Source organism: Chanodichthys erythropterus, chromosome 7 (assembly GCF_024489055.1).
Source record: "Chanodichthys erythropterus isolate Z2021 chromosome 7, ASM2448905v1, whole genome shotgun sequence".
Taxonomy (NCBI): Eukaryota; Metazoa; Chordata; class Actinopteri; order Cypriniformes; family Xenocyprididae; genus Chanodichthys; species Chanodichthys erythropterus.
In genome coordinates this window covers 8,969,322-8,982,255 of record NC_090227.1, presented here as the reverse complement: position 1 = coordinate 8,982,255, position 12,934 = coordinate 8,969,322, and the positions used below count along the sequence as shown (strand labels likewise).

The 12,934-nt window shown below is 34.1% G+C and overlaps 2 protein-coding genes across 2 annotated transcripts; one reads left to right on the top strand and one right to left on the bottom strand.

Annotated features, from left to right (window-relative positions):
- LOC137023107 (uncharacterized) lies at positions 1–3,071 on the top strand. The gene is made up of 4 exons (XM_067389773.1): positions 1–128; positions 1,343–1,657; positions 1,869–1,988; positions 2,599–3,071. The coding sequence occupies exons 1-4, from the start codon at positions 8–10 to the stop codon at positions 2,814–2,816; spliced, it is 774 nt and encodes a 257-aa protein (XP_067245874.1). The 5' UTR covers positions 1–7; the 3' UTR covers positions 2,817–3,071.
- Positions 3,072–3,261: 190 nt separating this feature from the next.
- LOC137023106 (uncharacterized) lies at positions 3,262–12,508 on the bottom strand. Its single transcript, XM_067389772.1, has 7 exons — positions 12,302–12,508; positions 10,985–11,314; positions 10,561–10,884; positions 9,963–10,079; positions 7,753–8,079; positions 5,924–6,211; positions 3,262–5,473 (listed from the first exon to the last, which is right to left on the bottom strand). Exons 1-7 carry the CDS (start codon positions 12,399–12,401, stop codon positions 5,400–5,402), a joined length of 1,560 nt encoding a protein of 519 aa, XP_067245873.1. The 5' UTR covers positions 12,402–12,508; the 3' UTR covers positions 3,262–5,399.
- Positions 12,509–12,934: the final 426 nt, after the last annotated feature.

Genomic DNA, 12,934 nt, shown 5'->3' with positions numbered 1-12,934 from the left:
TGACGACATGCGGCTTCAAATGTCGGGACACTTTCAGAGATTTACAGCATTATTGGTGGTGGACATACGTACAGAGAATATGGTTTACGCTTTTGTTTTGTTCTGTTTTTGTTTGTGTCGTCTGGTTGGTAAGTTGTTGTGTTTTTCTGACTTCTTGTATGCTTGTAAGCCCATTATTTAAAGCCCCAAAATGTATCCATGATTTACAAACTTAAGTTTTATGAAGTTTCAGTGATAACCAATAATAACTTAAATTACCAAAAAATTTTGTTTTTCGTAGTAAAACATGGTTAATTTAAAAAAAAAAAAAAAAGTAGGCAATTTTTTTATTAGTTTAGGTGTGTCGATTGATTTCGCTGAAGGAACTAGAAATATTCCAAAATAACGTTTATCTTGATGTAAAACAATGAAAATTCACAGCTGCGAAATAAATTGATATCAATGTTATAATATTAATATGTTTTCAACCGGTGTTTAGCTAATTTATGGTGGTTTGTAATGTTTTATTGGTAACACTTTACAATATGGTTCATTTGTTAAACATTAGTTAATGGATTAACTAACATGAACTAACAATGAGCAATACATTTGTTACTGTATTTACTAATCTTCGTTAGTGTTAGTTAATGAGAATACAGTTGTTCATTCTTTGTTCATGTTAGTTCACAGTGCATTAACTAATGTTAACAAGCTTTTAATAATGTATTAGTAAATGTTGAAATTAACATTAACAGAGATTAATAAATGCTGTATAAGTGCAGTTCATTATTAGTTCATGTTAACTAATGTAGTTAACTAATGTTAACTAATGAACCGTATTGTAAAGTGTTACCGTTTTATTTTCTCTGTATAAAAATTTAATCAGTAACTATAACTTGTCAACTTAAATACGATTAAATCAATCTGATCCACAGAGTGTTTTGTTTCACTTCTGTTAGCAAGCAGAAATCAGTGCTGAAGGAAAATCTCGTGACACTCAGAAAGAAGAATTGTATGTACCAATTAATGAGGAACAAATCATTTCAGAACCACAAAACAGCTTGACCTTAAGGGATATTTATTGTTCATAGGGTATTATAGATTGGGGTCAAAGCAGGGGCCCTTGACTATGGGCTGTGCTGTCCAGGAATTGATGTAATAGGCTATGTGTGCCTCAGAGCCTAAATTTATTTCTGTATTTTATTAAAGATATTGATAAAATGTTTGCTTCAATTATACTGAACAGCCTTGTTTTGTCATTTTATGTAGCAATGTTGTCGTTATGATTATCTTTGTACATATTGGTTCTTGGTGTGAATGGACATTTAGTCTGTAAAACAATATATTTCTGTTTGTTTCCTAGATGTGGCCGATGCAGTGAAGACAATATCAGTGGACGAGGGAGATTCTGTCACTCTAAACTCTGATGTAACTGAAGTACAGAAATATTTGTTGATTCAGTGGATGTTCGAAAACAAAAGAATAGCTGAATTTAACAGGATGACTCAAACCATCTCAACCTATGATACTGCTGATGGGAGATTCAAAGACAGACTGAAACTGGATCCGACTGGATCTCTGACCATCATAAACACTAGAACCTCAGACTCTGGACTTTATAAACTTATGATTGTCAGCGAAGAGACCAAATACAAAAGTTTCAATGTTACTGTCAATGGTGAGTAGACCATTATGGTGTAATTTTACACTGAGCTTCATTTGTCATTTTGATATTTTAAAATGTTTCTTTTATTCTTTTCAATATTCCTTACATCCACATTTTATGATATTGGCTACATTGATTACATTGAAATAAATTTCTGTAAATAAATAAATATCAGAAGTGTGTGTGATGAGACTGACGTCACAGTATCATCTGTCATTACCAGAATCTCCACAGACTACATCATCACCGGACAGATCATTAAGTTCAAATTTTGTGACGTCCAGCTTTGTGGTAAATCAAACTGAGAATAACAACCACACTGAACTCCATCAACCAAGTTCAGGTGCGTCTCTGATGATATTAGTGATTATTAAAGCAGAACTGTTAGATGTGTTCAGGTAAATCAGTGTGATATTGAAGCCAAAACCCAACACATATTCATTGCACTGATGCAGTTCATAGTATTCATATTTTTTCTGGTGACTGTATAAACAAAATTAAAACAAGAATTTGACAGATGCTTTTATCCAAAGCGAGTTTGCATTGCATTCAAGGTATCCCATGTATGAACAGCTCATGCTCATGGGATTTATAATTAATGGATATTGGGGGTATAGTGCATTTGTTCACGTTTTTTGTGAATTTACAGGAATGGAGAACAGACTGCAGACGAGAGACAGAGAAGTGAGGGGGGGGGGTGCTCTAGAAAACAAGTAAAAGCTCATGGAGAATCAGATTTCGAAGAGTGAATAAAAAAAGTTTAGAACTGTCTGTATTCTACAGTCATAATTCATGTTTTTTGGCTAAGCAAAGAAAGTGTGTATGCGGACACACTCAAATCTGCACACATTGCCCACATTGCTTGAACTAATAACCCACAAAACTGGCACCTGTAAGTCTATATAAAAGAGACTTAAATGCACAATTCTGATTCAGCTTTTTTTCTTTTTCAGACATTCACTGTTGTGGTTTCACTGAAGCTGTGATTCGATTGGTCCTCTCTGCTCTGGTGGTCGTGGCTACTGTTGCTGTGCTGGTTTATGACATCAGATCTACAAGAAGTGAGCTGATCAACACAGAAGAGACTAAACATTACCACCAGACTCTTGAGAAATCAGACCAACAGTGTGAATTGAGCAGAAGGTTTAGTTCCAGATACGTTGAGATATAAAGCAAAATATACATCAATGCTTTGCACCTTTATTAACATATTGTTTTTGCATTCATTTGCCATTTATTGATTGATGATCTATTTTGAATATAAACATAATTGCTCTAAACAAAATAATAATTAGTAACACAAATGATGGCATAAAAGCATAAGCTCTCGGTTCTGTTGTATCCTTTAAATGAATCTCACAGAGGCGATTGGTGCACATTTTTTACTTTATTTAATAAAGATTTGGTTTTACAATAGCATGGAGCTTGTTTTCTGTTCCACTGAATGTTTATAACGTCATAAAAGAATACGGTTAAAACAGCAGTTGTGCGGATATGTGATTCCCTGATTTCACGTGATACACAAGTAAGTTTGCAAGTCGAAGTGAAACTTGCTGTGGTCTCAGTTTACTACGGAGACGAGCACATGACATGCAAGAAAAAATAAATAAATAAATAGTGCGCACGAGTTATTACTTCGTTCCCTCGAATTATAAATAATGCGCGATTTAGCCTACTATATTTTCTGCATGTCATGTCCGTTGCTCCGTAGTACGCATCTTTACAGAAGATGTAGCCTGCCAATGTCCATACTATCCATCCTAAATAGTGTGTGACACTAGTAATATTCAGTAGGCTACTATTTAGGGTGGATAGTATGCACATTGGGATGCAGGGGTAACATTATATAGTTGTGAGCTGAGGCAGGGCTGACGCCTGTGGGGGTCGCTGTGGCTCCACTTCACTCCCTCCCCGCTGGACGCAAGCGTATTCGAAAGCGAAAGTAAAAGCAAAGAGTCAAAGCACACTCGAAAGCGATTACAAATGCGGGAAATGCACACCCACCCCCACTTAATGTGATTACGGTATTCGCTGGCTCGCCCTAGAATTATAAAAGTCCCCTGATTTATGCGCCCTGGCGCCGTCTCTAAGCTGAGGCTGTCTGTGTTTAGAAACCACGACACAGCGTCTCGTTACCTTCTCATGGAAGAAGGGTCGCGTAATAATACTTTTTGCTGCCACGCTCCTTATGCAACAGTTCAGCTTTGGAAAATGACCGCTCCCAATTGTTGACTGATCAAGTATTTCCCATTGAAATTTTACAGCTATTGTTGATGAAACCATTGTTAGATCTTCACAGCTTCATTAGATCACTTATTCTAAACCTTCCTATATCGTTTGAATATCAAAAACTGTCCTTCATATATTCTTCCATTACTGTGCCATTATTTGGTTGAGCTTCCTAACGTTACATTATGTGTATTGTAATTCTCATACTATATCACCATAACTCCTTTACTCTAAACGTTGTTTGACTGAAATGAGAGAGAAGAGGCAATCACTGTAAAAAAAAAAATGCTGTTTTAAATTTATTAAGTACAATCAACCTAGCTGTATGTCACTACAACTTAAATTGCATTAAGTGAGTTGATTCTTGTATTACATTGATAAAAAAAGTAATGTAAAAAAACATATGTTGTCATAATTTATCAGTCATATCATTTTTTACAGTGTAAGTTTATTCTTCTGAAATCCTAAACACCAGCAGAAAGGCAAAAATCCTGATGGCAGCGGATTCCTCTACTTCCACTAGATCTCAAACTATAACAAAGCATTAATGCCATCTGTTTTTTGATTTAGTCAACAATGCTTTATTGGTATGAAATCCAGAAAATTAAAAGAAAAGAGAGAGAGAGAGAAAAAATAGTGTAAAATAGTAGTTAATGCGCATAATCTATTTTATACTTAAAAAGCTGTCTTTGCTTTTGAGTGTTGAGTGTTTGCACAAGTTTCCAGTTTAAATTCTTCAAATCTGAAATTTGCATAATCTTGACATTAAAAAAAAAATACTTAAAAAAACTAAACATTAATCATGGCTTACAACAAATGGATCACAGTTTTAGAATACAATACAGTACAGTACATTACAGAAACATAATTACTATTTTAATAATGTTTAATTGGAATTACCTCTTTTTGTAGTTATTAATATTTCAGGTCAAACATCACAGAAAGTTAATAATTGTGGGATATTACAGGTATTTCTATCAGGGTTCATTATACAAAAATACATGCAATGAAATATGTCTGCTTAACAATAAACCTAGACATTCTTTCACAGTATCTTATTGTACTTGAAGGAAACGCAGCACCTACAAAAGACATAAAACAGTAACAGTATGTGTATTTCCCCCTCTATATAATATGTGAAAAGATTTGAATTGATTAAAAAGAACACAAACCTTTAAAATAATTTTTTAATTGGTTCTTTACTGTCATACTGTATGTTCCTCCTTGAAGAACCTTTAACATCCAATAACCTTTAACAAACGTTCCTTTCCACAAAAGGTTATTTAAAGTGGATGAACATTCTTTAGATTTTTTTAAAATGATATTTATTTACACCAAGAAGTAAATTGTGAGATAAGTGCCTGTAGGAGAATCTCAGTTTAATACAATTCTGTCTTCAGTGTCATCCATAGTATTATGTTAATAAAGTAAGTGGGATGTGCATCCAATTGGTAAGATAATCCCTTTTGTAAAATAAGAAAAATATTGTTGAGCTCACATGTTGATGATGTCACAGTGATTGACATTAGTGGGCGTGACTTTTCACACTCACTTTTTTCAGTGGAGTCCTTTCAGTTATTGAATCATTCTGTTGTTCTCCTGTGGAATCAAAATGAAAATACTGAGAGAATCACAGAAACTGCAAAGAGTGAAAGAAAATTTTGCATGTACATCTACATATGTAAAAAAAAAAATATATATATATCATCATTTGTTATCACAAGTGTTTTTCTTTTGTCAAATCAAACTAAGAAACATTAATGTTGTTCAGATAACATAATATTTGAGTTTCTGTTGAAAAAACTAAACTCTTTTGATGTGCATATTTTTTAGTTTCAATTAACTTAAAATATTAAGGCATCCAGGTTACTTACTTTTTAAGTTACGTCAACATTAATTTTGTTATAATGCTGTGATATTTCATGGAACCTTTTTACCCTACAAAGAACCTTTTGTCAAAGGGAAACCATCAATGCCAATAAAGAACTTTTATTTTTAAGAGTGTATGGTGAAAATAAATATAGTTAGGATAAACATTGTTCTACTCACCTGTGACAATCACTTTGAATCTCCTGAATGTGGTCTGTTCGCTGTTGATGATCTGTAGTTTAAAATGTCCAGTGTCTGTGTTTTTCATGTCTTTGAGTGTCAGAGATCCATTCGTCTGGTCCAGCTCCACTCTGCCTATAAATTTCTTACCAATAGTCAGTCCTGAATCTGCTTTAACAACGAGACAGTTTTTCGCTCCAAACGTCCACAGTATCTCATCTTCACTCTGTATTTCAATATCAGTCTTGAGAGGGACAGAACTTCCCTCCTCCACTGGCACTGTAATCACTTCATGTCAAAACACAGAAATACAGAAGAGAATAATAAGTTTTAATAAGTTTGCATTTTCAACATCACATACATTTAGATAACATTTTAACATAGTTTGCATGTTTGTAGATTTGTTATAATTGTGTTTTTTTAGCTAACTTAATTACACAAAGGCACATAGTCAGCTAATGTAAACAATCAAAGGATTAGTTCACTTCAGAATTAAAATTTCCTGATAATTTACTCACCCCCATGTCACCCGAGATATTTATGTTTTTTAAGGAAAAAATTCCAGGATTTTTCTCCATATAGTGGACCTCACTGGGGTACAATGAGTTGACGGTCTAAATTGCAGTTTCAGTGCAGCTTCAAAGAGCTCTACACGATCCCAGAAATGATCTAGCGAAATGATCAGTCATTTTCTAAAAAAATAAATAAATAAATAAAACTTATATACTTTTTAAATCACAATGCTCGCCCTGCACTAACTCTGTGATGTGCCACGCATTACCTAATCACGTTGAAAAGGTCACGTGTGACATAGGCAAAAATACCACTCCAGTGTACAAAGCGAATGTGCAAAGACTAAGTCAAACGCCCTTTACAAGGTAAAACAACGATGTTGGGCAATTTTTAAGTTGGAGGAAAAAATGAGATGGAGTTTTTTTGCCATACCGCGGTACTTCCTCCTACGTCACACGCGTGACCTTTCCAGTGTGATTATGTAATGTGTGGCGCATCGCAGAGCTAGTGCAAGACGAGCATTTGTGATTAAAAAATATATACTTTTTTTTTTTTTAAGAAAATGACCAATCGTTTGGCTAGATAAGACCTTTATTCCATCATGTAGAGCTCTTTGAAGCTGCACTGAAACTGAAATTTGGACCTACAACCCGTTGTACCCCGGTGAAGTCCAATATATGGAGAAAAATTCTGTAATGTTTTCCTTCAAAAACCATAATTTCTTTTCGACTGAAGAAAGAAAGATGTAAACATCTTGAAATGGGGGTGAGTTAATTATCAGAAAATTTTAATTCTGAAGTGAACTAATCCCCATTTAGTCTGTGTATAAAAAACAGTATATCCTGTTTTGTTCAGTTCAATGTCCAATCTTGTTAATGCTTAAGTGGTTGTTTATATTTCTCCTGTGAACTTTGTTTGATTATTGAATTAAAAACTATTCTTTGAGTTGTGACACATTCAATGATCTATAAGCATTTCAGAGATTTATGTATATACAAAACTATACTGTCAGTAGACCATATTTATGCAAATGTACAAATACAGTATTTCTGTTTTTGTAATGGTAGGCCATTCAGATTTGACGTTATTAGCCACTCAAATTTGAAGGACTTTTGAAGTATCCAATTAGTAGATAATATGTTAGGACATCCACCAAAAAAGATGCATACCACATTCATCATACGGCTGCAGAGTTATAATGATTTTAATTTGTAGTTTTGGTTTTGACAAAAAAAATAAAAAATAAATAAATTGCACTGTGTTAAGCTAAGATTATCTAAACTTTTCACACATTGCAGGATTATTGATCTACTTACTTTTGACAGTAAGAATGATTTTTTTTATTATTCTTCTGGTTTTGCTGCTGATTTCTAGTATATAGAGTCCAGAGTGAATACTCATGGTGTTATTGATCTTGAGAGATCCACTGTCATCCAGCTCCAGTTTGCTTCTGAATCTTTCATCAAAACCATCATATGTTTTTTTATGGGTCACTCCACTTTCATCTCTGTTGGTTTCAGCAATGAGATCGCTGTCATCTTGATACCACCACTGTACCTTATCATCTTCCTCTAGGTTAGTTTTATTATTTAGAGTGGCAGAACATCCGTCTGACACTTCCACTTTCTCCTCTTCAATTGTCTCTGCACAAATAAATGTGAAATGTGTTTATGAGATCAAGTTAAATGTTTTAAAGAGATTATACATAATTTTCACTTTGTGACAAAAGGTGCATTTATACTGTTTAACCCTCTAAACTCTGACATGTGTAGTAATATTCAGAAATATTACATTTTTCTAGATATTTGTTTTTAAGTAAAAAATAATCATTCAATTCATCAGGCTTTTATGGCTCTTATAGTATTATATAATGAGAATATGATGCTTGTATACAAAGATGATAAAACATTTTATTCAGAGGCCCAAACCAAGCAAAAATATGCAATTACTGTAGGTGCAGTTTCTGATATTTACTGTGTATGGCCATAAATTCTGAAAGTGTATGATGTAAATCACTAAAATCTTTATAACAGTATAACAGATAATTTAAAACGTATATGGATATCAGTTGTATGTGCCAATAATATGTATTGGTAAGATTATATTTAAAGGGTTAGTTCACCCAAAAATTAAAATTCTGTCATTAATTACGCACCCTCATGATATTGTTGAATAAAGTCGTTATTTTTGTTTTGTTTTTGCACACAAACAGTATTCTCATCACTTCATAACATTAAGGTTGAATCACTTTAACATAACATTAAGGTTTTAACAATGTCTTTAGTACCTTTCTGGACCTTGAAAGCGGTGATTATATTGCTGTCTATGGACGAGCCATATACCTCTTGGATTTCATCAAAAATATCTTAATTTGTGTTCCGAAGGTGAATGAAGGTCTTACGGGTTTGGAACGACATGAGGGTGAATAATTAATGACACACTGCAAAAAATGCTCTTCTTACTTAGAGTTTTTGTCTTGTTTCTAGTCAAAATATCTTAAAATTCTTAAATCAAGAAGCATTTTCTTGACAAGTAAAAATTATTTTCTTGTTTTCAGGAAAAATAAGTCAAAATTAAGTAAGTTTTTCCTTAAAACAAGCAAAATAATCTGCCAATGGGGTAAGCAAAATAATCTTATTTCAAACCAAGAATAAGCTATATAATCTTGTTTTCAGTTTGGACTAAGATTATTTTGCTTACCCCATTGGCAGATTATTTTACTTGTTTTAAGGAAAAAAACGTGCTTAATTTTGATTTATTTTTCCTGAAAACAAGAAAATAATTTGTTCTTGTCAAGAAAATGCTTCTTGATTTAAGAACTTTAAGATATTTTGACTAAAAACAAGACAAAAATTCTAAGTAAGAACAGCATTTTTTTTGCAGTGCATAATTTTCATTTTTGGGTGAACTAACCCTTTAAGTGCTTAGTTTAATGATTAAATTTACAAGTTTTACAGAGTTCAAAGCTCTGTAAAACTTGTAATGCAATGAAATAGAATGATGATTGAGAGATGAACAAAAAAACGTTCCTCAAAAGCCTGATGGTTCATATTTGATAAACACAATTATGTATTAATAATAAAGTAAACCTACATTGCTTCAGTCTGGTGAGTGCTCATCTTGAAATATTAATAACAATATAAAAGTTATTCTTACATTTACTTCATGAAAATGTTGATGTTTTAGAAGACTTAGAAATGTACATATGAAATATGCATACATTTATATTAAAATTGCAATTGCAAAAGTAAAGTATATTGAAATAATGAAATGATTTAAATACAAACTATATGAAGACACAGTAGGAAATCTGCTATTTTTGTATGGCAAAATTATTTATTTAAAATCAGGATGGTACAATAAATTAAACATATGTGCATAAATTAGGTGTATGAAGAACAAGCAGGGATTTTGATTTACCAATAAAATTTACAAACAAATTTAGAACCAAGATATGCAAAAATCATACTCCTTGTATAAAAAAAGCTAATAGTGTTTGTCTTGCTGCATCAGCTGTGATACTCACTTTTTTCTAGTTCAGAGATCTTATGGCGGAAGTAAATTACAACAGAAGATACAACTGCAGCCACCAGCAGAGCAGCAACAATAATCCCTGCTATAACACCTGGAGACTGACCCAGATCTGGAACAGATAAAGAGAGACAGTGAATGTCATGGTCTTAAAACACTGAAAAGAAAGATCATAAATAAATAGATCAGAAATTACAAATTAGGTCCTTTGGTCATTATATTATATCTACACTATATAATTATTTATTAATATTTAAGCTTTTGTTTTTATATTTGCTATTTTAAATTTAGTTTTTAGTAATTTTGTTATGTGCTTTTCTTACATTTTTTATTAGTTTTCACTATAGCTAGCTAGTTTTCATAATTTTAAAACTTCAGCTACACTTTTGTAAAAGTCGTAAATAAAAAATATATACAAACATAAATAAAACAACTCTGAAATGGATGGTCAACATTTGTGCGATTTAAACAATATAATTAAATATCTGTAGCCATATAATAGATCTGTTAATCAAACACCAAGTATCTATTCAAAGTGCTGACCTAACTATAGTCTGTCAATACTTTGAAAGACTTGCTTTATAAAGACTCACCATTTACTGAAAGATGGAATCGCTGTGAGCTCTCACGGCCTCTGACCTGTACTTCATAAAGTCCGGAGTCTGTGGTTCTGGTGTTCTTGATGGTCAGAGATCCATTTAGATCCAGCTTCAGTCTGTCTCTGAATCTCCCATCAGCATCGTTTAATGAGATCTCTTTATTTTCCACATCGATTTTAGCCAGGAGGATGCCTTTATCCCCAAATCTCCACACGATCAGAACATCTCTCTGTACTTCAGAAACATCACTCTGTAGAATGACAGAATCTCCCTCCATCACTGACACTGACTTCACTCCATCCGTCTCAACAACCACGTCTGGAAAAAAAATAAGATCAGAGCTGGAATATTTTAATACTGCTTTTATAGTATACAGTGTCATGTCTTTAAATAGAAAATATACTTGTGAGATCCTCACCAATGACAGTGACATTAAATATCTTTGTCGTAGTCTTTTCTCTAGAGATGCTGAGTTTATATTGTCCAGAGTGTCTGAATCTGGTGTTTCTGATGGTGAGAGATCCAGTCTTTTGGTCCACCTGCAATCTGCCTCTGAATCTCCAGTCATCGGTTATAAAAAGTGAAGTTAGGTCACTCTTTCTTGTTATTTGAGATAAGATAGAGTCTTTAGGTCCAAACAGCCACAGTATTGTATCATCATTCTGTACTTCAGTAAGATTTGTGTGTAGAGTAACAGAATCTCCCTCCATCACGGTCACTGTCTCATCTGATTCTGCACCAGAAGCGCCTGAACATAAATGAACATTTATAGATATCTTAATCTGATAACACACTAGTAACCTCAGTTTCAAATGAAAACACTGTGAGACTGGGGCAATCCATTGAAAGAAGTTATGTTTTACACGTTTAAACCTCTGGTGAGCAGAATAAAGTCATCTCATCGCACTCAGCTTTTCTTTACTTTTCTTTTCACTCGGATAGACGTCATATAGGGAAGAAAAGACAATCGCAACTTTCATTTCATGTCGACTTTTTTCATATTTAAACGGAAGTCACACAAATCGTGAAAAGCTTCATGTGGCGTATGGGGGATAAACAAGGCTTGTAGCCTACACCAGATGCGTTTTCAAGTTTCAAGTTATGTCTGTGGAAGTAAAGCCGGGGACACACTATGATTATGAATGTAGGCCTATTTTAGAAATGAAAGCTTTTACAAATCAGAATGTTGAAGTTAAAGACTCAGGGAGGGGTTAAATGACCCAAACTGCACTGTGAAAGCTTCCACAGTTCAAAAAAGCGAAGTTAAAAATGTTATCTGACTGAAACTGCATTATGAAACCTTCACAAATTAGAAAAGTGAAGTTATGAACTAGGCTACAGGATAGGTTATAGGCGGCCCAAACCTGCACTGTGAAAGTTTCCACAAAGCGGAATATATTTACATACGATATTATTTGCATGTCTACAGCACACTGCGGTGTTATAGCCACACGAAATCTGAAGTTCAAACCGCAGCCACACGAAATCTGAAGTTCAAACCACAAAACAGCCTAATTTTACTGCAGTGGACAGACCCGGTTTTTGGTGTTCTGTCCCTGACTGGAGCTGTCCCCGTTTTACAGCTCCTTCAAAACAACCCGTACTATATACATTGCAAAAAAGAAGCCCGACCAACATAGGTTCAGCAGCCTGTTTTCAATCGTGTAGCGATTCACTGAGGGGACTGTGCAGATACTAAATAGGTTACTTGCTTCCAAGACAGAAGTCCACTTACCGTCCAAAAGCAATGAGATGAGAAACAGCAGTAACATCGTCTGTATGTTTCTGTAGAGCTGTGTAGATTCCGAATACATGATCTCTACTGTGCTCTTCATTCATGAGCCGCCACCACTGGCCACAACTTCGTGACAACTTTGACAAAGAGGCAACTGAGAAACGCGGTTTTCTCACATATGTGAGTGACACTTAAGGGGGACCTACGTTTATCCGTATAAACAGCCCAGCCCCTTATAGCCCGTTATAGAAGGTGTAGGCTAATGGAAAGTGAAAGTGAAAATGATGTGTGGCCAGAGGAATTTGTGCTTTCCATTTATCCCATCCTTGTGTCACACAGCAGTGAAGGCGTTTTATTTAGTGCAACAATAACTGGTCCTGATGGAGGGAGATTCTGTCACTCTAAACCCTGATCTTACTGAAATACAGAAATATTGGCTGTGATATTGCATCCACTGTTGTGTATGTACTGAAGCTGTGATCCGATTGGCTCTCTCTGCTCTGGGGGGCGTGGCTACTGCTACAGCAGGAAGAAGTGAGCTGACCAGAACAGAAGAAACATTATCTGTCATGAGAAATCAGACCAACAGTATGAATTGAGCAGAAAAATGAGTTCCAAATATGTCCTGATATA

Bases quoted from the DNA above. Each gene is read 5' to 3' on its own strand.
- LOC137023106 (XM_067389772.1), bottom strand. From the start codon at position 12,401: ATGAAGAGCACAGTAGAGATCATGTATTCGGAATCTACACAGCTCTAC. The intron at 10,080-10,560 runs GTGAGTCTTTAT...TATCTGTTCCAG, and splicing joins ATTCCATCTTTCAGTAAATG to ATCTGGGTCAGTCTCCAGGT. The intron at 6,212-7,752 runs GTAAGTAGATCA...TTTGACATGAAG, and splicing joins AATCATTCTTACTGTCAAAA to TGATTACAGTGCCAGTGGAG.
- LOC137023107 (XM_067389773.1), top strand. From the start codon at position 8: ATGCGGCTTCAAATGTCGGGACACTTTCAGAGATTTACAGCATTATTG. The intron at 129-1,342 runs GTAAGTTGTTGT...TTTGTTTCCTAG, and splicing joins TTGTTTGTGTCGTCTGGTTG to ATGTGGCCGATGCAGTGAAG. The intron at 1,989-2,598 runs GTGCGTCTCTGA...TTTCTTTTTCAG, and splicing joins ACTCCATCAACCAAGTTCAG to ACATTCACTGTTGTGGTTTC.